This window comes from Daphnia pulicaria, chromosome 11 (assembly GCF_021234035.1).
Source record: "Daphnia pulicaria isolate SC F1-1A chromosome 11, SC_F0-13Bv2, whole genome shotgun sequence".
NCBI lineage: Eukaryota > Metazoa > Arthropoda > Branchiopoda > Diplostraca > Daphniidae > Daphnia > Daphnia pulicaria.
Window position 1 is genome coordinate 390,511 of NC_060923.1, and position 27,351 is coordinate 417,861.

Sequence of the window (27,351 nt, forward strand, 5' to 3'; positions counted from 1 at the left end):
CTGCACTGCACAAAATTAAAAAAAAAAAAATCATGTGAATAATGTTTCTGCTATTTTTAATATTCATACTGGATACTTACAAAAACTGACAATTTTCTCCATGGAAAATTCTCTTTGTTTTTTCAGGGCAATTTTAACTAAATCCTTCCTACCAGTATTCTGAAATCTTTTTTTGAGTTCGCTGCAAATGTCAAGCTTTTCTTGGTAAGATTTGCGGCAGTAGGTCCACGTAAGAGCCACTTTAAGTCGATCCACTGAATCCTGAAAAGCGTCCCTCTCCATCGCAGCTTCTTTTGAAATCGGCGCAGCATCAGTTGATTGGCGCTGAATCTTTTCTCTAAATCTGACCAACATCTTTTGAATTTCGCTCCATTCCTGATTCCAGTAAAACTGTTCAAATGCCTTTTCAATCAGCAACAAGACTGATTTGAAAGTTTCTTTCTCTTCAACCTTATCCTTTTCTAATAATGTTGTGACACGCGAACGAATGTCATCCAAATCTTTGACATCAGTTTTTACGTTGTATAATAAGAAAGCCAGCTTATCTAGTTGCTCTGTGCTGATGGCTCTCATTTTTGACGGCAGCAATTCTTTCACATCACGAACAGCCAATTTCTCCTGTATGAATTTGTTCAAAGTAGTTTCCTTCTCTTGATCGGATGATGTACTATTGGTCGTTAATGCCTTGAACAGACTGTTGAAAAAGGTTCCGAATAGTACAGGTGATGAATTGTTGCGGCGACAGCACTGTAGGAGATTTGTTAAAACTGTTTCTTGATTGATACCCGGTAGTTTTAATGCAACAACAGAAACTAGTCGATTGCCGAGAATTCCGACCAGCTGTTTCCGGGCATTTGATTCGCTCTTTTCTGGCGAAGAAACACTTTCCAGGGGCTTCAATAAAGTCACAAGTTCGTCGTAGGTCCAAACCAATTGTTGGAAATAATAAATTGTAGCCAGTGTGCTTTTCTTTTTATCAACATCATCATTAAATAGGTTAAATCCCGAAGTTTTATCTTGGACAGCTCGTTGGAGATCATTCAAGTGTTGTTCTTCCTTGTTGAACACAAACAGTTGCGCCAGTTCGATATCTTGATTGATGTACTTGAGGGACTGAATCAAATCATCGACGCAGTCGACGTGACGCCGGACAATAGTCGTCACTTCAACCCACAAATCTTGTTGGCGAATTTGCAAAACCAAAGACTGGGTCAACATCGATAATGTTTGAGACTTTTCTGTGTCGTCGGAGAATTTTTCAATCAGGGCATCCAATAATGGAACGCCTTCAAGCGAATCCCACTCGTCGCTGGATGTTATCTGCATCGTTTGAATTGTAGTATCGGTGGAGTCAAATTCTTCAGCTTCTTCTTTTGTTTCAGTTTCATTGGGAAGTTGGTCGGTAATTCTATTCGTCCGCTGTGATTGCATCATCGATTGAGCTGCGCACATCTTTTTGGCCATTTGAAATTCCTTCTTAATACGCTGTTCCAACTCCTTGGCGTGTTTGAATTTCTGCTTGTTTGCTTCTTCTTCTTCAGCGGCTGCTCTCACACGTTTCTCATTTTCCGCTGAGACTTTTGACAGTTCTTCGTGCCGATTGGCTGCAGCTTCAGCGGATTGAAGGGAGGCGGCGTCAGCAAGAATTGATCGCTCGAGATCAGCCAGTGATGCGGCAGTCGATTCCTCCTTCTTCCAATCGGCATTCACTTTGGACATGGCTTTCTTGCGTACAGCCGTGTTCTTTTCGCTCTTCTGTGATCGTTGCCCGTCTTGGCCATGCTGGCCATCGGCAGCTGATCCTTTGCCGTTTCTTTTTTTAATGATTTTACATCCAAGAACCTTCTTGTTATTTTTACAGTAGACGTCTTCTATCAGCAAATCGCCCTTGTCTTTCTCCCAGTTTCCTGAAATGTAAAACCATGGATTCAAATCGTCCGGAGTGAAAACTCGAGCTGCGTCCCATCCATTCCGGCCTCCTTTTCCACCAGTTGCTCCTTTGCCTGGGGTTCCATTTCGACCGTCGTCTCCATCTTCGGCCACTACTGGATCGATAAGGTGTTTACCGGATTGACACTGGATGTCGATTTCACCTCGCAAACCGCTTTGACCTCCACTTCCACCTGATCCGCCACATCCCCCGGCGATTCCTGGCTCTCCTTTTATACCCTTCTCCAAGTATTTGATTGCGAATTCTGAACCTTGAAAATAGTGAACGACACTACGTGACATCTCATAGACATTCCATACCGGAACAAAGTACTTGAGAAGTGTGAGGGGAATGTAACTGAAATTCTGATCGACTTCCTTTTTCTTACGTTTCTTTGCGTCTTTTCCGTCTTTACCATCCGATCCAGGCATTCCATTGCCGCCATTCTGGCCGTCTGCTCCATCGCCTCCACGTGCAATTATACTCAATTTTAAACCATGAAAAGTTTCACAGTTTATTTTAACATGTCCTGCGCTTTGTCCTGCTCCGCCATTCAGTCCGTCTTCACCGCTCACTCCCGGTCCAACTCCGTTTCTGGCGTCTTTATTTTCAATCTTTTGGGCGTGACGACCCGACGTGTCGATGGTTCGTTTCTCTAGTCCAACTGTTTCAATGCGAGGCGCCGAAATGGCAAGACTGATGCCCGGTACGACCCAGTCGCAATCAATGTAGATGACACTGGCGGCGCAGATGTGAATCTCTTCGCAAGTCAACGGCATCTTCGGTTTGACTTTGTCTAAAATTTGACTCAGGACGAGGGCGTTTCCATCGAATTTCCACGTCGGGTTGGTGGTGCTCTGCATCGGTTCTTTCACCATCTCCTCCAAAAGGCGAATGATCTCGCTCTTGACAACGGACGCGTTGTGTTGAATAAACGACATCAAATTCGATAGGTCGCCTCCCTCCTTAAAAAAGGATTTCTTCAAGGCAAATTCAGTGATGACATCATTTGCGAAATGTGTCACTTTGCCGTGCTGGCCACTGAAAAGTCTATGGTTACGTCGTTGACGGACGAGCTGGTATCCTGGCAGTGATTTACCCAATAGAGAAAGAAATCGATCCCACGCCAATTTCTCCTTCTTCCTCTGCAGGTTTTCCATTTTCTGTTGGACGAGCATAGCTGCACGACTCGGTTGAGAGCCGGGCTGATGTGACGGAGTGCCGATTTGCTCTTGGTCGAGCTCTCGTTCCATTTCAGCAATTTCTCTTTCGCTGGCTTCAATCTGAGAATTCAAACGACGTTTCTGTCTCTCAGCTTCTTCTTTTTTCTCAATGGCCTCCAAACGGGCTTTTTCGTAAGACTCGAGGCGCTCGATTTGAATTTCTTCCGTGGCCTTTTCCAGACTCTCGAAGAATTCTTTTCTTAATTCCTTTTCAATCTCGTCTCGCCTATTATTACCTTCAACAAAATTGGGATTGAGTAGCTCTTTCATCAGGATCAATAACCCATCATCGGAGCAATTCCATTGTAGCAGCAGTGCTTCGTGATCTTCGATTTGTTTCCCGCAATTTGTCAAGTTTTCGAGGCAGCAGGTGATTCGCGTCACCAGCTCGTCATCGTCCGGATTGCCTTTGTTCAACATCAGACGAAAAAAGTTCTTTAAGCTCTGAACCAGCTGGCACATCAGCGCTAGACGGTACACCTGAGGATCTGCGAATGTTTGACTCCATTTTGTGATGCCGTTGAAAACTTCCGTCTCTTTGTCGTACCAAATGAAACGTTTGGCCACGGCAGAAGAGTCTCCATGCTCTTCTTCGAGTTGAATTTTCGATTTGCCAGTAAACAGAGTGAAGTCGATGTTACGACTGGATGGTAGCTGAAACCATTTGAATTCGCCAAGTACTTTTATGACTTCATGAACTACTTTTTCCAAGTCAAGTCTTGAGATTGCCAGTAGCTCTTGGCGTTTCTTTTCCAGTTGAACGCGAAATCGGATCCAATCTTCTTCTTTAGTTTCGGTGCTGGAGACCACCGAATCCCAAGCCTCGTCCAAGTTGGAGATGCCGTCGTATCGATTCGACGCGTGTTGAATCAAGCAGACAGCCAGTGAATCAATGGCGGAAATTTGCTGTCCAACTGCGGCGTGAATCGACGTCAGGCTCAAACCAATTTTCTGTAAATTTTCTTGCAAACGATATCGGCTCCATTCGGGATCGATGGAAATCCGTCGTCCTTCAACGTTGATGTCCATATTCCCAATTCAGTGCAGTATTTCTATAGATAATGCTAGTTATATTTGGATAAACTTAGTGTGCTAAGGAGACTATGAATTTATTTTTAATAATTTAGAAATAGCCTCTGCTCATACATTTACTGATTTTTGAAAGCAATATAGTATGGAACGCCATAGTGATAATGAATTAAGTGCTCGAAAATTTAGTGCTCGGTCCTTTTCGCCTGCTAGGGGGCGGGCCTATTTTTGTCGTTTCTCCTCCCCTTGGAGGAGGAGATCGGTGATATTGATTTAAATGCAATATTTGAAACAATTGATTAACAGACGAAGTTTCCCGATGTGTCACGCTGTCAGTCCTGTGGTCCGCGAGTTGTCGTGAACTTTTATATTGTGTTGTTTCTCATTTGCAATTCTTGCTTATCATTTCTATTCCGGTAAGTTGAACAAGTGTTTTTCTTCTAATCGCCAATTGCTTAACTAATTTCGTTCTTTTACCAGATCGTGAGTCTATCTTTGGAAATTTTGGTTAAATTCTTTTTGGGATGCTAATCTGCTCAGAGATTTTAACAGAATTTAACAAAAAATTCTAAAATAGGCTCAGGATCTGGTAAAAGAACGAAATTAGTTAAGCAATTGGCGATTAGAAGAAAAACACTTGTTCAATTTACCGGAATAGAAATGATAAGCAAGAATTGCAAATGAGAAACAACACAGTAAATGTCCACGACAACTCACGGACCACAGGACGGACTGCGTGACACACCGGGAAACTTCGTCTGTTAATCAATTGTTTAAAAACGATTGCATTTAAATCAATATCTCCGATCTCCCCCTCCAAGGGGAGGAGAAACGACAAAAATAGGCCCGCCGCCTAGCAGGCGAAAAGGACCGAGCACTAAATTTTCGAGCACTTAATGCATTATCACTATGGCGTTCCATAATAAAGGGCCTCGGAATCTAGTGATCCTAATTTAAGTCCATTTTTCATCTACATTATTCACATTTGATCCCAATGTAAGATATACTAGATGACAATTCATTTGAAATGATATGCTTATCTGCTGTAAATCAAATGTCGCAGTATGAAATATTTATACAGTTTACTCAGGACGTTTTTATTTGATTTTTAGATTAACAGCACAAATACGAACTCAAAATCCTCCATGAAAAATCTCAAAACAAATAAGATAAATAGGACAGAGGTACCATTTTATGTGAAGCATTTGCAACCGAATCCTATCCGATTACTGACACCTCAATTTGAAAACAAATAGGAGAAAGTTACTGCATTCTCTTCTTTGCTCTGTCCACTATCATGGTGTATAATGGTGATTTTTTTATATTGAGTGAAACATGTTGTAAAATGAAAATGGAAAACACAGCTAAAGTTCTTTTTGTAATGTACAAGATATTTGATAGAAATAGAACTCAGTATAACAAAATATGAGAACTGTAGCCAACTATGAGTAAATTTTATCGTGTATTAGAGATTGCGCCATTGGATCTTTCCCTCATTTCTGAGCCGACGGAATAAAAGTCCATCGTGCATCGTATTTCGTCAATGTTCATTTTTTTAACCTGAACTTTTCCGATTTATTTTCCAATTAACTAAACGAGACTAAATTTAATCTGCATCAACAAAAAATTTCATTCGCCAAAGATAACAAAACCCTATTGAAGTTTGCGAGAAATTAGCTTTTTGCCACAGTTTAACTACTTTTTTTAGATTGCAGTATTGAACACAGGTTGACAATTTCTTTTCATTACGAATTCAATGTCAATAATTTTTTAAAAAATTGTTGTTTATGCGTTTCACTTCAATTTTAATACGACATTTAATTTGGGGATGTTTATATTTTTCCTGATGTGTTCTAATAACACCTAGTACTAAATTCGAATAAATTCGCTTACCGATTATTAGCTGTTTTAAATGGGTGATGTTTTCTGGAAGCCTAATAATAGTTGACGCGAAATCTAAGCAAGACAATAAAGCAGGCTGCTAGCTGTCTGTTCAGGTGATCACAATCAACTAAACGGTTACCACCTGAATGTCCTTACCAATATAACAAAGTCGAAAGCAGGGAGGACTTTCCTGTTGCACAATCCGATGTAAAGCCATAAAGATAAAACGACCAAAATTGGGCGGTTCTTTAAACTCGAACTGTAAGCTCATCACTCATGTAAAATTTCATGCTACGTACAGTATAGTCTCTGACAAATAACTAATTTTGTTTGTAAAGCCTTTTATCAATAGCCTCGTTCATGGAGTCCACGGAGCATTTCTCATTTAAATCAGGTGCCTCAACTATAGGCCTTTTAGGCCCTTTACGTCTTTCATAATCCGTCAAAAAGAAATGCTATATGTTAGCAATAAAGGTAACAGGCTTAAACCAATATATTTATGATACTGTTATTCTTGGTTAGTTTATCTGATGGTATATTGGGTATATTCGTAATCTGGATGGTTATAGGTCCGGACAGATATGTTTTTGCAATGGCATGTTTTTGTTATACTCTATAAAACTTTGAAATCAGTCAATCAGAACAGTGTAGAAATTTTTAAGAGACTGCCAGCACTTATGTTTCAGCAGGTAATCAGAAACTTTTTCGGCTCTTCCGACATACTAACGTAGCCGATAATAATTTTCCGTGGCATAATAAAACAACAACAGTGAAATTTATACTTACATCAGTTTCTGAAGAGTATTCGTATAGTCGTATCCGTTGAATCGTTTAAGTGTAAGAAAACTTTTACTCTATAGGGACCAATAAAGTATATGACAATAAAGTAGTTGATTGATGCTATTTATTGTGAGAGAATTGAACAGAGCAACATGATCTAGGTACTATTTTTTGTTCGCAAAATCTTTGGTAACCGATGATTTGCGTCCCCGTTCGTATTGGCTTCGTTCAACAAAATACGAAAAAAGTACTTTAATCTTCGAACCATCTGACACATTAGTACTAGGCGCGCGGTACACCTGTAATCTGTTTGACCCCATTTTGTGATTCCGTTGAAAGCCACTCCTCTTTGTCGTACCAAATAAAATACTTGACCGCGACAAAAGAGTTTCCGAACTCTTCTAAGTTGTAGTTACCGTCGTATCGATTCGATTCGTGTTGAATCAAATTGGTAGCCATTGAATCAATGTAAAAAACTGGCCGTCCACTTGAGGGATGAATCGACATTAAACTCGAACCAATTATCTCTAAATTTTCTTGCAGTCGAGATCGATTCCATTCGGGATCGATGTTGTATTGAGTCCGTCTTCTGTCAATATTTATTTTCATGTTCCTCGCTTTCGTGCTCCAGTTTCTTCAAATGGCGTGAATTATCGGATGGAAATGATTAAATGAATAGTGTTAGGAGAGTGAAACATTTTTACAGCATCAACATATTCTTTTGAATTACGTTAAGGAGCGTAAGGATCGCAGTACGAGGAGTAGCAGCAGCAGGAGAAGTAAAAGCACTAGGATAACAAAGATTACGTGAGGAGCAGTCAGTTGTTCTTCAGGTTTGATTTCCATTTTGTCCGCTTCAGTGCAGCAATGAAGGTAGACAGACCTTGAAATGAAAGTGTATTAGCACGCTTTAATCGGACGTTATATGTATACTCATCTGTGGCAAATTTTGGATTTCACATTTGTGTACTTAAAATTATTGAACGTTTTAAATTGTTTGTCAGTTTATAGCCGACATAGCAGATTAGCCTTTTGATGTTCATTTTAAGCCATGAAATTATTTGTTGGCGCTTTAAATTTTTTTTTTGCATAAATACGTCACTCAGCGCGTCATTAAACACCAAGCTTTTTAAAAAAACAGGTAAATAAAATGATCATCAATTAAATTTCAAAGAATTATGATATTATAACCCACCCAACACCAACATTAATAGGAAAAAGTTCGCTTACCGTCTATTCGCCGTCTTAGTTACACCAATGATGTTTTGAGTCTCTTTCACGTTTCACGGGAGAAATCGATCGTTTCTGAGTCTAATTATAGTCGATACGAAACCCTAACAAGCTAGACTATAAGACATGCTTGCTGCCCTCACAGCATTAAACTAGACAGTAAACCACTGAATTCCTGTTTTTAATTTTGTTCGCTCTTTGTTTTTTTACCCAGGTAAATTGCCAAATCCATTTCCCCATCAAAATCGGGTAGATTTTATAGAAGGGGAAACTCGGGCTAGGCAGCAACTCGGGCTAGGCAGCAACTCGCTGCCTATTGGACACGAAAAACAAATAAAATGAAACGCAAAGGCAGAAGAGTGTGATTCATATTCCTACTGTGTATAAATACTCACCGAACATTTAGTAGGTAGTACATCATGTAAAACTGTATCGTAATTTCAAAAATTTCAGATGCAGTTCGACCACCGCTAGATGAGGGTATTGCCTTTCTGGGAGAATAATACCTGGCCAACAGATTTTACCCTTCCAAAATGTGATCGCCGTGTCTCATTTCTCTTCACTCTTCCAGTAGTGTAATCACTGTAATGTAACTTAATTTTAACACTTAATCCTGTTTAGCAGGTAAATATTAAATAACATGAAAACTTAAAAACAGCATAATTAAATGAAGGTTTTAGTCAAAGGTCAAAGCAAGTGAAGTGTTTCAAACTTGTACAATTTGGGTTCCAAAAGACATGTAATATGATAAGCCCCCAGCATTAATGCAGCATGGTATGCTTTTACCATTTAATTTGTGTGTAATGCATTTATGTATCCCCTTTTCTTCATTGTGCAGATGTGGATTCTCAGCTGCTGGCCTCTGCTCACCAGCATCAACATGTTAGCTTGTGATAATTCTAGCCTACCTACAATCGGGAGCAGTCTCATCGTCAGCATTATTCATTGTGTGATACTCTTACTTATTTTGTCTTTTATGTAGTTAAATTATTTGCATGACTTGCTTATATGCACAGTGTGCTCTATGACAACTTTACATCCTCTTGTTTATCAAAAATATTTGCGCCTTTGCCTACCCATCTCATTTGAAACTTGTCCTTACTTGTGGCTTCGATAAATATTTTCCTAACTTGTGTTATTTGTTTTAGTGTAGGTAAACAACTATACATAGCATCCTGTTTGCTGGAGAATTCACAGATGCATTCCTGTCTTCCCTTAACTATTGTGCGAATGGAGAACTTATTAGAGATACCTGGCTGTTATTTCCAGGCTGCAAGGTAGGAAAAATTTACAAAATTTTCTCTTTTCTACGGTTTCGTGACGTTGATTTTCGTTACAAATCAACAGCAGTACGTTAGTTCATTTTTGCTAATTTAGAGTTCTAGAGTAGCCTATGATGATCCGTTACGTTTAAAATCACCTTGCCTTTATTCACATGTGGCTTTATGCCATTGGAGACACTGAACTAATAATAACTCAATTATAACTCGTGATGCAATAATGATAAAATAATGACCATGTAATTTACGCAGAAATCACTCAATCAGTATATTTGCAAAGAGAAAAGTGCGATCCCAGTAAATTCAGTCTATACTTCCACAGAATTGAAAAATGGGCTAAGCCGTAATTGAGTCGTGTTTTATAGTAACACTAATGTGATGACCCATAAAAGTTTATCGCTTCTATTAGTTCTATACATTGTGAAAGCATAAGAATTGAACAAACAGAGCTTCGTGATCTACTGTTTTTTGTCCGCAAATTCTTTTAGTTGACCGATGATTCGCATTACCGTTCGTGTTGGCTTCGTTCAAAAAAATACGAAAAAAAAGTACTTTAAGCTCTGAACCATCTGACACATTAGCGCTAGGCGGTACACATGAGAGTCTGTGGTGGATGTTTGACCTCATTTTGTGATTCCGTTGATAATGCCGACTCTTTGTCTTACTAAATATAACCCACGACAGAAAAGTTTCTGCACTCTCTTGAATTGAAGATGCCGTCGTATCGATTCGACGCGGGTTAAATCAAGCAGGTAGCCAGGCAATCAAACTATACCAAAAATTTGCTTTCCAACTGCGGCAGGAATCAACATAAGACTCGAACCAATTTTCTGTAATTTATTCTACGGGCGATTCATTCTGGAGCGATGTTGTGAGTCCTTTGTCTTTCAATATTAATTTTTACATTTCCATGTGTCCCGTTTTAGTGCAGCAGCTTCTAGAAACGACGTAAATTATTGGGTTAAAGACAAAGGTTGAGTTAAAGGCCGAAATCATTTTCTGCAATTCAAGTGAATTCTTTTGAATATTACTTATAAAGGAGTTTGTGAATCGTTGTTTGAGTAGTATATGAACAGGACAAGAGAAGTATAGGGAGGAGTACCAGGATATCAATGATCCCATAAGAAGCATCAGTCGATGTCGACTTCCATTTTTTCCGGCAGTAAGAATTAAGAAAGGTGAGGGGGCCATAAACAAATGTATAAGCAACTTTAATCTCTAGTTTGTGGTTTAGCCTAATTGCCGCCAATCTCGGATCCTATATACATACGTGTACTCGTAAATTTTTAACTTAACGGTTGAATTGCTTGTCAGCTTAGTCGAGATAGAAGATTACGTGATGTCCAGTTTTTTAGCCGTGAAATTATTTGCATGGATTTTGGATTGAAAAAATTGTTCCTCTTTTAAAAAGGGGGACACAAAATAGAATATTTTTTAAAGGTGCAATATGTAAAAGTATCGTCTTGTTGGAACACATCGACGTTAACATTAATTGGAAAAAGTAGAAAAAGTTCCTTTACCGTCTCTTCGAAGTCCTACACCGATGTGCTTTGAGTCTCTCTCACAGTGAAACTTGATAATTCCTGCAAGTCTAATAATAGTCGATACGAAACCCAAACAAGACTATAAAACATGCTGCCAGTTGCCCGTCGAAGTGGTCACAGCACTAGACTAGACAGTAAACAACTCACGAGCGTGCATCCTGGAGCGTGTTACGACTTTTTCAAGGTCGCAAGCACTAATGGAGGGGACAATGTTGCTTGTTCTACGACTAAGTTTGGGTGATGCTTAAACTGAATTGAAATTATTTGTTAGCCATTTCAAGATTCTTCGCAAATTGAAATTCTAATTACAATATGGCAGCATTTTTCTACTTTTATTTTACTCCAGTATGTTTAAAATCTAAATGGGCGTTTACAGAAAAATGTAATCGTTTACCAAATGTCGCCAAGTGTTAAATTTGTCAGTAATTTTTTCTAAATGCAATCTTTGCTAGTTAGAGTTATCCTATAATAATGAATACTCATAGCTCTTTATTAATAATATTTATCAGCGGATGTGGACGTGTGTGTATCAACTGTTCAGCTGAAACACGCAACATGTTAATTATTACGCTTACCCTATACATCGTCCTTGATGTTTATGGTAAAATTTCTTGTTTGTACATTAGCGCTGTGACGACAAAGTATAGAATCGCGCGAGAGTTTTTTTTTAGTATCAATCGATGCGTGATTTTATGCAATCGAGGTAAATTTTATGTATGGTGCCCTCCGGTAACACTGAAAACTAATAAATTGACGGAGAAAAACTTTTTGTCATAAAAAATAGGGTTTGTCCTTTTGGTAATACATTTTATGGCCAATAGGTTATTGCGTGGTTTTCATTTCCTGCAGGCAACCTCCCTGATTTTATGACGAGTATTTCAACGTTGGAATCAAATTAACGCTCCACTGTTATTGTTGAAATTAATTTTTTTTTTGTTTTTTTATGCACAAACTTTTAACCAATTAAAATATATGCATATAGTAGATATTTGCTATCCATCAACGAAAAAAAACATCAGTATATATTTTCGCAAGTACGGAAATTGCTCGGGAAATTGTTTACTGGTTCTTACGTCCTCACCAAGTCGGGTCCATAAGATGGCTGTAAAGAGGTGACGAGCTGTGTCCCATTTCGAATTGGTATTCAAATAAATTTTAATAACACTATATGTGTGACGTACTGTTATCGCCATTTTAGTTCCAAATCACACCCATTTTTAGTGAGTTTCTCCCACATCAGTGAGGATATGTGTCGGACCGTGCATGTACCCACCCCTCGACCTTGACAGCCGAAATCGTCGTGAGTGAATTTTATTTATTTTCTCTCAGTTGAGTGTTACCATCTGAAAGGGAAACAGCTGCCAAGTCGATCGCGACTATTATTTTTCAAGAAACTATTTTGATGTTGAAGTTTTTCTATTGGAAGAGAACCGTGGAAAGGTAAAATTTACTTTATTCTAAATAATTTCATTTTTTCCGTAAGAAAACTCTACTTTATTTATAGATAAAGTAGTTAGTTAATTATAAGTAATTTTAGTTAGAAAAAGTTTTCTATTCAAAGTCTTCGCAAATTTTAAATGTAGGGTGGTATTGGTATTGATATTGCCTGTGTAATCAGCAATTAACAAACAGCAGTAAGAACTTATTGTGAAAAACACTTTTCTTTAAATGTTAAGGTTTTTACCATTAAAACGTATTTTGTCATTAAGCCTCTCCCTTTACTTTTCCCTATTTCTAAAAGATTGTATTTTTAAACTTTATCCTTGAAAGCTTTGACGTTTAACAACCTTTCCTTTATGGTCGCAGCATCCAGATAAGACCGTCGCAATATAAAAGAGTTACAACTCTTTTTCTCCTTTTTTTTTTTTTTTTTATTTTTTTTTTAAGTGACACATTTGGCCTGGCCTTGGTCTGGTAACTTGAACCTATCGTCAGTAGGCCTAATGTAAGTTTCCAACATAAATCTTGCTAACAGATCTTAACGACTTTTTTTATGTATTTTGTCTAGAGCTAAAGCTCAAGACTCGAGTTGAAAATGGAAGTTGATTTTGAAGGACGACAAACTTGCATCGATCCCGAATGGAACCGATATCGCCTGCAAGAAAATTTACAAGAAAAAGGTTTGAGCCTGACGTCGATTCACGCCGCAGTTGGACAGCAAATTTCCGCCATTGATTCGCTGGCTGTCTGCTTGATTCAACACGCGTCGAATCGATACGACGGCATCTCCAACTTGGACGAGGCTTGGGATTCGGTGGTCTCCAGCACCGAAACCAAAGAAGAAGATTGGATCCGATTTCGCGTTCAACTGGAAAAGAAACGCCAAGAGATACTGACACTCTCAAGACTTGACTTGGAAAAAGTAGTTGATGAAGTCATAAAAGTCCTTGGCGAATTCAAATGGTTTCAGCTACCATCCAGTCGTAACATCGACTTCACTCTGTTTACTGGCAAATCGAAAATTCAACTCGAAGAAGAGCATGGAAACTCTTCGGACGTGGCCAAACGTTTCATTTGGTACGACAAAGAGACGGAAGTTTTCAACGGCATCGCAAAATGGAGTCAAACATTCGCAGATCCACAGGTGTACCGTCTAGCGCTTATGTGCCAGCTGGTTCAGAGCTTAAAGAACTTTTTTCGTCTGATGTTGAACAAAGGCAATCCGGACGATGACGAGCTGGTGACGCGAATCACCTGCTGCCTCGAAAACTTGACAAATTGCGGGAAACAAATCGAAGATCACGAAGCACTGCTGCTACAATGGAATTGCTCCGATGATGGGTTATTGATCCTGATGAAAGAGCTACTCAATCCCAATTTTGTTGAAGGTAATAATAGGCGAGACGAGATTGAAAAGGAATTAAGAAAAGAATTCATCGAGAGTCTGGAAAAGGCCACGGAAGAAATTCAAATCGAGCGCCTCGAGTCTTACGAAAAAGCCCGTTTGGAGGCCATTGAGAAAAAAGACGAAGCTGAGAGACAGAAACGTCGTTTGAATTCTCAGATTAAAGCCAGCGAAAGAGAAATTGCTGAAATGGAACGAGAGCTCGAGGGAGAGCAAGCCGACGCGATGGGAAATGTGCCCGGGACTCAACCGAGTCGTGCAGCTATGCTCGTCCAACAGAAAAGGGATAAACTGCGGAGGAAGAAGGAGAAATTGGCGTGGGATCGATTTCTTTCTCTATTGGGTAGATCACGGGCGCCATACGAACTCGTCCGTCAACGACGTCACCATAGACTTATCAGTGGCAATTACAGCAACGTGACAGATTTCGCAGATGACGTCATCACTGAATTTGTCTTGAAGGAATCCTTTTTAAAGGAGGGAGGCGACCTATCGAATTTGATGTCGTTTATTCAACACAACACATCTGATGCCAAATGCGAGATCATTCGCCTTTTGGAGGAGATGGTGAAAGAACCGATGCAGAGCACCACCAACCCGACGTGGAAATTCGATGGAAACGCCCTCGTCCTGAGTCAAATTTTAGACAAAGTCAAACCGAAGATGCCGTTGACTTGCGAAGAGATTCACATCTGCGCCGCCAGTGTCATCTACATTGATTGCGACTGGGTCACGCCGGGCATCAGTTTGGCCATTTCGGCGCCTCGCATTGAAACAGTTGGACTAGAGAAACATACCATCGACACGTCGGGTCGTCACGCCCAGAAGATGGAAAATAAGGATGCTAGAGACGGAGTTGGACCGGGAGTTAGCGGTGAAGACGGAATGAATGGCGGAGCAGGACAAAGCGCGGGACATGTTCAAATAAACTGTGACACTTTTCATGGTTTAAAATTGAGCATAATTGCACGTGGAGGCGATGGAGCAGACGGCCAGAATGGCGGCAATGGAATGCCAGGATCGGATGGTAAAGACGGAGAGGACGCAAAGTTACGTCCGCCAAAGGAAGTCGATCAGAATTTCAGTTACATTCCCCTCACACTTCTCAAGTACTTTGTTCCGGTATGGAGTGTATATGAGGCTGCACGTAGTGTCGTTCACTATTTTCAAGGTTCAGAATACGCAATCAAATACTTAGAGAAGGGTAAAAAAGGAGAGCCAGGTATTGCCGGGGGATGTGGCGGATCAGGTGGAAGTGCAGGTCAAGGCGGTTTGCGAGGTCAAATCGACATCCAGTGTCAATCCGGGAAACACCTTATCGATCCAGTAGTGGCCGAAGATGGAGACGATGGTCAAAACGGAAGCCCAGGCAAAGGAGCAACTGGTGGAAAAGGAGGCCGGAATGGATGGGACGCGGCTCGAGTCTTCACTCCAAACAAATTGGATCCGTGGTTTTACATTTCAGGAAACTGGGTGGAAGACAAGGGCGATTTGCTAATAGAAGACGTCCACTGTACCAGCAACAATGCGGTTCTCGGATGTAAAATCGTGAAAAAAAGAAACGGCAAAGGAACAGCTGCCGATGGCCAGCACGGCCAAGACGGGCAACGATCACAGAAGAGCGAAAAAAACACGGCCGTACGCAAGAAAGCCATGACCAGAGTGAATGCCGATTGGAAGAAGGAGGAATCGACCGCCGCATCACTGGCTGATCTCGAGCAATCCATTCGTGCTGACGCCGCCTCCCTTCAATCCGCTGAAGTTGCAGCCAATCGACACGAAGAATTGTCAAAAACCTCAGCGGAGAATGAGAAACGTGTTAGAGCAGCCGCGGAAGAAGAAGAAGCCAACAAGCAGAAATTGAAACACGCCAAGGAGATGGAAGAGCGGATTAAGAAGGAATTTCAAAAGGCCAAAAAGATGTGCACAGCTCAATCGATGCAATCACAGCGGACGAATAGAATTACCGACCAACTTCCCAATGAAACTAAAACAAAAGAAGAAGCTGAAGAATTTGACTCCATCATCACCGATAGTACAATTCGGACGATGCAGATAACATCCAGCGACGAGTGGGATTCGCTTGAAGGCGTTTCATTATTGGATGCTCTTATTGACAAATTCTCCGACGACACAGAAAAGTCTCAAACATTATCGATGTTGACCCAGTCTTTGGTTTTGCAAATCCGCCATCAACATTTGTGGATTGAAGTGACGACTATTGTCCGGCGTCACGTCGACTGCGTCGATAATTTAATTCAGTCCCTCAAGTACATCAATCAAGATATCGAACTGGCGCAACTGTTTGCGTTCAACAAGGAAGAACAACACCTGAATGATCTCCAACGAGCTGTCCAAGATAAAACTTTGGGATTTAACCTATTTAACGATGATGTTGATAAAAAGAAAAGCACTCTGGCTACAATTTATTATTTCCAACAATTGGATTGGACCTACGACGAACTTGTAACCTTATTGAGGCCTCTGGAAAGTGTTTCTTCACCAGAAAAGAGCGAATCGAATGCTTGGAAACAGCTGGTCGAAATTCTCGGCAATCGACTAGTTTCTGTTGTTGCGTTAAAACTACCAGGTCCAATTAAAACTACCAATCAAGAATTAAAACTACCGGGCATCAATCAAGAAACTGTTTTAACAAATCTCCTACAGTGCTGTCGCCGCAACAGTTCATCCCCTGTACTATTCGGAACCTTTTTCAACAATCTGGTGAGGGCATTAACGACCAATACGTCATCCAATCAAGCGAAGGAGACTACCTTGAACCAATTTATCCAGGAGAAATTGGCTGTTCGTCACGTGAAAGACTTGCTGCCGTCAAAAATGAGAGCCATCAGCATAGAGCAACTAGATAAGCTGGCTTTCTTATTATACAACGTAAAAACTGATGTCAAAGATTTGGACGACATCCGTTCGCGTGTCACAACATTATTAGAAAAGGAAAAGGTTGAAGAGAAAGAATCTTTCAAATCAGTCTTATTGCTCATTGAAAAGGCATTTGAACAGTTTTACTGGAATCATGAATGGAGCGAAATTCAAAAGATGTTGGTCAGATTTAGAGAAAAGATTCAGCGCCAATCAACTGATGCTGCGCCGATTTCAAAAGAAGCTGCGATGGAGAGGGACGCTTTTCAGGATTCAGTGGATCGACTCAAAGTGGCTCTTACGTGGACCTACTGCCGCAAATCCTACCAACAAAAGCTTGACATTTGCAGCGAACTGAGAAAAAAATTCAAGAATACTGGTTGGAAAGATTTAGTTAAAGTTGTCCTGGGAAAAGGACAAAAATTTTCTATCGAGAAAACTGTTCGTTTTTGTAAGTATCCAGTATTTTAATCAAAATATTCAAAAACATGATGACGTAACATTACATTGTTTTCGCAGTGCAATCAATCGAGTGGATTAAGAAACGAGAGATCGACGTCATTGGCTCCTTCAAAGATCAAGGCGAAAAATCTGACAAGGCATCCTTCGTGGAGTTTGTCGAACGACTTTTGGAAGTGGAACCGAAAAAAGTGGACGTCAATTTGATGAGGCCGCAGCTTAAAAGAGCTCTGCACTTTCTCCATCACAATCGAATCGTCTCATTTACGGCAGCTGAAGTAACTTTATTAAATAAGTTATTTGATAAAAGCCGTTTTGGTCTTGTTCGAGACGATTCCTTCTGTCGAGATGAGGCCGATTTGCGAGCAGAATATTTACTCAACTGGAAAGAGCGTTACTTTTTGCGCTGGACAGACTGCTACGCTGAAATCGATCGGATTCGAAAGAAACTTCTGGAAATTTGGAAGGAAAACTGTATCAACGCGGATTTGGTTGCCGAACCAACAAAAGCTATTCGACAAATGGACGTGCTCCTGAACAGGTACAACTTCCTTACCAGTCTATTCTTGTCACCAACAGAATCTGTCAAGCAATGGCAGTCTCTTAGTGAAGAGCCACCAGAAAACTTGGAGCATCTCATCAAAACGCGAATATGGCAAGATTTCTCGCCAATTTTCAGACAACTAATGGATGATGTCGTGACGAAAATCAATCAACTTTCAATTGCCCTAAAGCTAGAGTCCGAAAATCAGCAGATTACACTACAGATTACAGCAGAAAACTATCAAGAATCAGAAAAGAACTTGCTACAAGCATTGGATTCACTCGTGACTGTTGCTACAAAATGTGCTGAAGGATCAGAAAATGAAAAGCGTCTCTCCACTTTGATGCCCGATGTGGAATTGCTAATTCTATGCCAAGTCGAGCTGGACGGCAGCGACCCAGCACGGACGTCCAACATCGTCTCTCAACTTGAAGATTGGAAGGAAACAATCAACATTATGGGAAAGCACCGAACTAGTGCAGAAAACCCAAAAGACGATATTTGCAAGAGCTTGTCTAAAATGCTGCACCTTGTTCTTTGGTCCGTCACTGACGATGAGTATTTAATTGAAGAGCTGACTTACAAAGATCAGCAGAATCGACAAGAAGTGGAAAGGGCAACTGCCTCACTTGAATCTTTTATTGGCCACTTGTTTATGGCCAATGAAATTGAGAAATTGGACATCTGCAGAGCGACCGTCCTCGTCTTGAAAGACGGCCAAGACCTTAGCCCTTGGCGTCTCGCCTTTGGCAAAAAACAGGATAAGGAAGATCAGCAATTACTGGTGGACAAGCAGATTGACATTTGGCAAGAATGTGTTACCGAGAAAAAATTTCATTTGCCGACGATTGACAGCAGTGAGTTGATTCCCAAGAAAAAATTTCAATTGCTGAAGATGGATAGTTGGAAAGAAAAAATTCCAAACAAAATAAACGTTTCTTCGACTATCAAGAGCGCTGCTGCATTTGTGGAGGTGCTTCTAACTTCGTCGTCTCATTCGATGCTCCAACTGCGATTGGCTGTTGTGACCCAACTTTTGGACCAGCATATGAAACCTTTGGAGGATATGGCCTTGCTGGAACGTTGGTCTGGACTAATAGCAACAATTTCGACTTGGTCGGAAGTCCAAACTCATGAAGAAATCATCAGTCGGCTGGTAGCTGTTGAAATCTGCCTCATTCGTCACCTTACAGCATTCATAGGACGATGGCTTAAGCAGAAAAAAGTGAAAAAGTCCATTGAATTCAAGTACAAGGAGATAATTAATCAATTGAGTGTCGCTGCCCATTTTCTCGGCCGGACCGAGGTTCAAGCCAACCTGCTCGTTTTTGGTGGCCTAATGCACTTGGCTAAAACCAACACGGATGCCGTTATAGACGAGCTTAATTCATTGCAATTCGTGGCTCAATACATTCGACACTTGTATAGTGACAAAGGGGCGATCAAAACTTACGGACTAAAAAAGCAAAATATTATCCAAGTTGTTTATTCGGACGACGGCGACAAGGTTAATCAGCAGCAAGAGCCAGTTTTCACTACTCTGGAAAAGGCTTACGTAGAGCGCTGGCTTCAGACCAAGTCCTGCTTCCAAAGTAACGACCGTATCCGAGATCTCTATGAGCAACTTCAATCCGTTAAGAAGGGAGCAGTGAAGACGAATGAAAATCGCCTTTTTTCTTCGGTGGGCTTCGAACTATTTACCAGAGAAGAGAAGAGGTACATTGTCATCGTAGGCAGAAATGTCGCAGAGGAGTTGCTACGAACCCAACAGCCTTTGTCTTACATGCATGTCTTGAAAGAGAGGGCCGTTCAAAAGATCTACCAAAGCTTTTTACGACACTTCTATGAACAGAGTATAGACCAGCTAGATCGTCAACCCAGCACCGCAGAGGCACAGAACCCAAAGTCAAATGAGCCGATGGATTCGCAAGACAAGCAAAATTGCATTGACGAATTCCAGCGAGCATTCAATAGAGCTCATTTCTTTGCCAAACGAGAAGGTGTTGAATTCGAGTGGCTCATTTGGTTGCAAGAAACCGTGTTGAGGTCCATCATTTCGACTCGGGACCAAGTGGGATTGGCTCTGGTAACCGAAATCCTTTTGTCCTCAATCGAGTTCACACCCGAGCAACTTTTCAGTTGGACGACGATGAGCCGACCCCACCGCTGGATCGACGACGCCTTGGTCAATTCCATCATCAACTCCACAGTCCAGTTGAAGACAAAACCGCCGACAAGAAATGCTGCTGGTGGCAATCAACTAATAGATTCGCTCAAGTCTGATTTGCAATGTTGCTTGAAATCCCATCAACAGAAAGGAAGGACCGTTCTCAAAATTTTCCTCCGCAAGTTGGAACAAGAGGCTAAGCTGCATTCAGCGGGTGATCCCATCGATTTATCATTCGTGACTAGAATGGTCGCTGATATAAAAGCTCTGCAGCGCATCGACGACATTGGACGATTCCAGGAAACTTCTCTCAGACAATGGGTGAGGCTGATTCGGCACGCCCGTCTTGCCGACGATTGGCCGTCTTCTTTGACTGATCAATTGACGACTATCCTCGATCGGCGCTTGGGCCATGACAAAACCGACCGTTTCCTCCAGCGGTTCAATTCAAAATTTTGTGAAAGTCTGTCAGGAAATGCCAATGGACGGAACCACGAAAAGATTCTAGACGATATGCTCAAGAACCTATCCAAATACCCTTGGATTGTTGATCAGTTTTTTGCCTTGGCAAACGAAGAAGTTGGTGAACAGGACGACCAGCACCTATGGGAATTTATTCAAAATCGGACACTGATTGAAATGGACAAGGAAAAGGCTTCGAAGGCTAATTTAGACGCCTGTCAAATCATCGACATGATGAAGAACGACATTAGTGGTAGCAGTGCCATCGTTGGTGGCCTCCAACAACAAAAAAAGCTCATCGAGCAGGTGAAAGAAATCAAACGTTTAGCATTGGAAGAGCGGAAGTCGTGGGATAACCCAAAAATCAAAGAATGGAGTGAAAATCGAAAGAAAGTTTCAAAATCCGAACGGTTGGATCCTGCCGATTTCTTGTCCGTCGCTTTTCTGGCTGTACAGTTGAAGGAAAAACATCATTTGCGTGACGCTCAACTTTTGGCAATTTTGATCTTCGTCTCTTCGGCTAACCAGCAAAGTAGATCTGAAATCGGACGTAGAATGGCCCAGATTTCGACTGGCGAAGGGAAGACGCTCATCACTGCCTTATTGGTTGTGTATCACGTGCTGGACAACTGGTCAAACGGCCGGCGATTTGTCGACATCATCACCAGCTCGTCGGTTTTAGCCGAGGCAAATGTGAAAGAGATGCAATGGTTCTTTGACCTTTTTGGGATTGTGGTGGCAAACAACTGCGATGCAGCTTGCACCGGGGACGAGAGCCTTCGCTGTAAACGTTACAACAGTGACGTCATTTATGGCGACATGTCCAGCTTCCAGCGCGACATCTTGTTAAGTAATTTCTTCTCCGAACGAAAAATCACCGGCGGTCGAAAAACTGGAGCCATCGTCGTCGACGAGGCAATAACTTTTCTTTACACATTTTTATGCTGATTGATATGATAAAGTTACTGAGGTTCTTTTTTATTTAAAAGGTTGACAGCATGCTGCTAGACAAGGGCGAAAACATCCTCTACTTGTCGCATAAAATCCCAGAAATGGACGATCTGACCCAGGTGTTTGTGGAAATTTGGAATGCCGTTCACGCACCTGACGTGGCCATGAGCGATGAGGTATTTCCAAGATAAATATTTCCATCAATTAATATAATGATGTTATTCCCATTCCTAGAGCGCCCAAGCCAAAGTCTACCGTTACATGAAATTGCGACTAGAAGAAGGCGAAATTGCGATCCCGAAATGTCTGGACACTTATGTCCATCGCCATCTTTTGGCATGGACCCGCAACGCTTTCCGTGCCAAAAACCTGGTGACTACCAAAGATTCCTACAAAGTGGACGATGTCGGCGACGGCCGTGGCCAACAGATTGTCATTATGGACAAAGAGACGGGCGTGGAACAGGCCTCAATGCACTGGTCCCAAGGGCTGCACCAATTCATCCAGCTGAAACACACCCTCAAACTGAGTCCAGTCTCACTGAAAGCCGTTTTCATGTCCAACATTGGCTTCTTCAAACAGCACGAAGGAGCGGCCCTGTACGGCATGACGGGCACGCTGGGCTCGACCGCCGAATGCCAGTTGCTCCACGACGTGTTCAACGTCGATTTCTTCAAGATGCCACGATTCAAGCGACGCTTCTGCCTCGAGGAAGATCCCCTTTTGGCTTCTTCCAAAGGTAAATGGTTGACAAACATCAACAAAGCGACTCAGACTCAACTGGATCAGGGACGAGCTGTTCTGATTGTCTCCGAGAACATTGCAGCAGCCGAAGCAATCTACCAAAAGCTACTACAAAGCGATGACAAGGCAAAGACGTCCAAGATTGTCATGTACGTGAGTTCCTTCGACACAGAGTTCCAGAAGAAGCAACACGTTTCCGCTTTGGGTCCTGGTGACGTGATTGTGGCTACTAATTTGGCCGGACGGGGAACCGATTTAAAAATCAATGAGCAACTGGCCAAAAACGGCGGTCTGCATGTCGTCATCGGGTACATGCCGCCAAACGCTCGAGTCGAGGCCCAAATTGAAGGACGAGTGGCAAGAGCCGGGCAACCGGGCAGCTTTCAATTTGTCCTCTGCCATTCCAGCGTCAAGAGCAAAGAAGATTCGATATCTGAGCTCCTTCGACTCAAAGTGAAAAGAGACGATAAAGAATGTCGCCGATTGGAAACGATTCGCAACCGCGGACTTGAAAAGATTTACCTGGAGGAGAAGCTCTTTGATCGATTTCATCAAGAAATTTACAACAAAATGACAAATGAATTGGATACCAACCCTGACTGCGAAATGCAGATGAAATTTTTGACAAATCGCTGGGCTTTGTGGCTCGACGAGAACGCCGAGCACATCAACAACGTTCACCTGAAAAAGACTGATAATGTGGTCGAGCAGAATTTTCAAAATTTCAAGAAAGAATGTCAGGGCCTTCGCCTTCTTCCCCTTGCATTCGCACTGACACCATCGGAGCTAATGTTGCTGGGAGATTTCTACGAAACTTCTCCAAAAGTAAAAACTGATGTAACCAAAAGTGGCTTGTGCTATGATAAGGTCATAAAAGATGAACCCAATGCCTGTGAAGGCGCCTTGATCCGAAAGGCTAAACTGATATTGCAGGAGGCCACTTTAGATCCAAAGAAAGAAGCAAAAGTTTTATTGAAACGAGTCAAGACTTTAATAAAACAGAAAATGGAGTTCCTAACGTCCACGAGCGAACTTGTCAAACTCACATCCCAAGCTAATCAGAAGACCGGTGGTGCAGTCCCGAGCGAAAATCGTTTCGAAGAACAAATCACCAACCAGTTGAGTCTTTTACAAATTCATCTGACGGCGGTGGAGGACATTCTCGGCCGACCAGTTCGTCAGGTGCTGGGCATGCAGTTCCAGAAAGAAGAGGAATTTCGTGATTTGTTGAATGTCATCGAGGCAGGTGCAGGTTTATGCAAACCGTATCGCTTGACCAAGAAAATTAATTTCTTCAAAACAGACAACGATGATGAAACCATTTGTATCAAAAGAAACCACCAGACTCAAAAGACTGTCAAATGGCCGTCATGTCTAGACCACTGCCAGACGCAAACCATTCACCTCATCAAGGAAAAAAGCGAAAAGAAATCTTACGCAATCGAGAAAAAGGAACTGGAAAGTGTCATCGTGACTAGAGATCAATTGTGGGAAACGCTTATTAAAGAAGGTTTTGTCGGTCAAGAGAAAGTTATTCAGCAGCATATCATTCGTTGGGCGGACCAACAGGTGGACGATGAATCAGCCAAGAAACTACTGGACAATTTACCTAAAGAACTGATTGGTTACAATGGACTCCTGGTGAATTGGCTTCAAAGTCACGAGGGTGAAGACTATGCAACAGCAGTGGGGACATTGGGACTTAGCCCTGAACATTCGTCAGTACTAGAAGAATTTTTGAAAACCAACAAGATCCTGTTGTACGTGGATGAACGTCATGGGAAACTTTTGAAGATGTTAAATTTCAAATCCGATAGCGTCCTACCAGAAAAACTGAGAAAACATTACTGTCTCTTGTCAGCCTGGACACTATCAGTTGACGGAGCTCGAATGGAAATCGACGACGACGTGTCTAGAGAAGACCTTCCGTGCCCGAAGGACAGTAGGGAAGCAGTCGACCAATTATGGAATTACCTGATCGAGCAGGGCGTCATCAAAGAGAGCAAAATCGTATTCTCTCATGGACTGAGATCCGACAAGGACAAAATTGAAGAGCGGAAAAATCAGATAAAAACAACTCTCGATACCTCATTGTCCTCTGTGATTGATGACATTTGTAGGAGACACCGCCCTGTCCCAGAACCCGTGACGGAAGTGTCCTACACCGATATCCCAGCTTACTTGGCCGATAATAAGATGTCAGCCATTACCACTGCCTTCGAATCCATAAATCCATTTGCTATGAAAGAACTGTTTAATCGTGAAAAAGAGAACATGAAAAAATGGAAGACAGAGCGACAGACGAAGCAACATCTGGATGCTTACCGCGCCGAAGTGAATATGGCCTTGGAAAAAAGCATCGGGCAACTCAAGACCATTCCGAGGGTGACGGCCTCTTTCCAGCCATTGTCCAAGTATTTCATGTCTGATCCCAATACGAAACGTTTCCCGGCCGAAGAGATCCAGAGCTTCCAAGACAAGACGTTCGACGGGGTCATCACCTTGAAGGCAGTTAAATCATGGGGAGATTATTGGGATTGGCGAGTTTTCTTCGTCGCCATGTTCGCCGTTGCGCAAATCTCAGCCGGCGTGGCCGTCATCACGTTTTCCGGTGGAACTTTGTCTACTTTAGGTGGAGCGTTAATAGCTGAAGGTGTCGGAGATATGATGTTCGCCATCCAGAACGGTGTGTCCGGGTCTTTTAGCTGGTCAAGTTACGGCTGGCACAAGTTGTGGAGCGTTGGGATGACTATTCTCACTGCTGGATTAAGTTCCTACTTGACTAAAGGAGCGATGGCGGGCAAGGCGGCTATGACTGGTTTCCAGGGTAGAGCTGGATTATCCCTCTTCTTTGCCGCAGCTAAATATGCGCTGGCCAAATGCGGCAAAGCCATCCTCTCGTATTTGACCGGTTTGGGTGTCGACAAGTTTCTCACCTGGCTCAAAACATTCATCATCGAAAACATCATCGTCCACATCAAGTTCCTCATCAGCAAACTGCTCTTCCCGTTGTTCGATACATTGGCAGAGAAGCTGGAGCAAATATGGGCATTGATGAAGAAACTCGGACGTCAAGTTGGCGAGGCCATCGGACTGATTGATGCCGTCCTGGAAAAAGCTAGCACTTCAGACTTGAGCACACTTTGGGGCCGGCGTGTTGTCGGCCAAGTTGCTTCACTAACCAGTTCCATCGGCGGTTGTTTCGCCGAGTCAGGAGGTGTTTGGAAAGCTCAGGGCACAGAAGAATTTAAAGCGAACGATGCGGTAGGAATAAACAGCAAGAAGACATCTTTTAAATTCGTCGAGTACGCCCAAAAAGCCAAGACAGTTGTCAAATATCTGAAAAACGGAGCAGAAGTTGTTGGTCTGGTCAGCTTTGCTCCAGAATATGTCAACAATGTCAATCAGACGCTGGATGCAAAGATAAGAAAGCTAGAGGATGAAATTGAGATTGAAGAGGAGAAAAAGCGATCCACTGCTGCAGTCCAATACCAAATAATAACAAGTGACAGTGAAAGTTTCGAATCGGAGGATGAAGTGGAATCTGACGACGACGATGCGACTGAATCGACTATGCTCAGTACTGCTGCAACGGAGAGGAGAAACTTTAACGAGTTCAAGGAAAAAGTCAAGGGACGAGTCGAAGGAGACATTTCCAAGTACATGGTTGACAGCGTCACAAGAGCCTGGGTTCAACCGTGGCTCCAAAGCAAAATTGAAGGCGTGGTCGAGCACTACGGCAAAAAGACTTTCCAGGCAATCGGCTCAATGTGCCAGGGCTCAGACATCAAGGGAACGAGCAATTCTGCTGACCAGGGAAACAATAAAGGAGACCAGCAAACGGCCAGCGCTGGGAAAGCGGAGGCCGATGCCGAGAAACTCAAAGATTCGCTCGGTGAGGACGGGTGCGAAATTCAAAAGGATCGCAATGGCAATGCCATTGTCGAGCCGAAAACATACGAAGAAGTGGTCGACGGCATAGGCGGTGGCAAAACGGCCGGCCTTCTCGAAATGCAAATGATTGCCGATGCCCTGAATTGCAAACTTGAAATCGTCGACACAGTGGGCGACTTTGCCAAAAACGGAAGTGGATCATTCGAAATCGATCCGGAAGGCAAGGCGACTGGAACAATTCAAGTCAAGTACACTGCCAACGAAGACGGTACCAAACATGTCACCTTAATCGGACCTGATGGGAAAGAAATTGAAATACCGCCCGCAGTTGACGCCAACGGCAAGCCTGCCCCACCCAACCGATGCCTTTACGATGCTGTCGCCAAATTCCAGAATTGTTCGACTGACCAGCTATTGAATCAAGTTAAAACCCACGCCACTGGCAACAAAATGGCTCGTTATTTGTACGACGAAAAAGTGGGCGAAGCTTGTCCGGGATTAAGAGTGGGCAACAGAACAAGGAAAGAAGGTAGCAAACCGTCTGACATTTACCACCATCGTGATGAAGAGGGTACGATTCGTACTTACGTAACAACCATAACGAAAGAGAACATCGGTGGTGGCAGTAATGTTACCAATTCCATGTACAAAGCTTTGAACGATGCAGGAAGAAGGGGAGAACCCAATACGACGGCTGATGGGAATGATGGGAATACAGATCAAAATGACCAGCAGAGAAAACACGCTGGACACGTAATTGGCTTTGAAATTGGTGGGAGAGGTGGCCGAAAAGAAAACAACGTAGTAAATATGTTAGCTCAACTCAATTTGGGACCATACAAGGAAGTAGAAAATGAATTGCGCAAATTCCTCGAAGTTTCGAGTGGTCCAGTTCACGTCAATGTTGACGTAGACGAAAACATCCCATCAAAGGACGTCGATGCTTTGAATCCTGTTCATTTTCGTATCCGTTTTGCTTCGGATGATGGAAAGACGGTCTACAGAAGCCCTCTATTGAAGAACACGAAAGAGGGTGTACAAGAATACAAAGATACGCCCAGAGCTGAACGAGATGAATATTTTCAGGGGGATCATTTTGAGAATCAACGGAATCAACAGATCGAGGTTGGTAACAATCCCAAACCTCCTGAAAAACCCATCTTAGTGGCTCAGCCGGTAGCATCGTCGAACGTCACCAATATCCGGTCTATTTACGCCAAAGGGACCGAAGAGACGGAAGACACCAAGTTCAAAGGATCGTTGTTGCCTTCAAACATAAAATACCCGCCTGAGAGCAAAAAGAAGGCAACACCAAGAAAACCGATTGAAAGTAAGCCTACTCCTATCGACCCTCCTCAGAAACCAAGAGATTCGCAATCTTACCAAAACACAGCTGCTGACTTCTCAAACACTGAGTATCAAGTAAAAAGACGACATCAGCATGAATAATCATTTACCATTTGTTAAAACAAATGACTCGTGCAAAATTTCTACTGATCGTGTTT

At 42.3% G+C, this 27,351-nt stretch overlaps 2 protein-coding genes across 6 annotated transcripts in view; both read left to right on the plus strand.

The window, feature by feature from the left end:
• LOC124315901 overlaps nt 1–27,351 on the plus strand; it is a 49,620-nt gene that overhangs the window by 11,872 nt on the left and 10,397 nt on the right. The window lies entirely within an intron of this gene.
• On the plus strand, nt 21,264–27,314 carry LOC124315863. The gene is made up of 2 exons (XM_046781575.1): nt 21,264–21,384; nt 21,443–27,314. The coding sequence occupies exons 1-2, from the start codon at nt 21,310–21,312 to the stop codon at nt 27,293–27,295; spliced, it is 5,928 nt and encodes a 1,975-aa protein (XP_046637531.1). The 5' UTR covers nt 21,264–21,309; the 3' UTR covers nt 27,296–27,314.

What these genes read in the sequence shown, in the direction of transcription:
- LOC124315863 (XM_046781575.1), top strand. Translation starts at nt 21,310, where the DNA reads ATGGACGATCTGACCCAGGTGTTTGTGGAAATTTGGAATGCCGTTCAC. An exon ending in ACGTGGCCATGAGCGATGAG is followed by an intron (nt 21,385 to 21,442) that starts GTATTTCCAAGA and finishes TCCCATTCCTAG; the next exon opens with AGCGCCCAAGCCAAAGTCTA.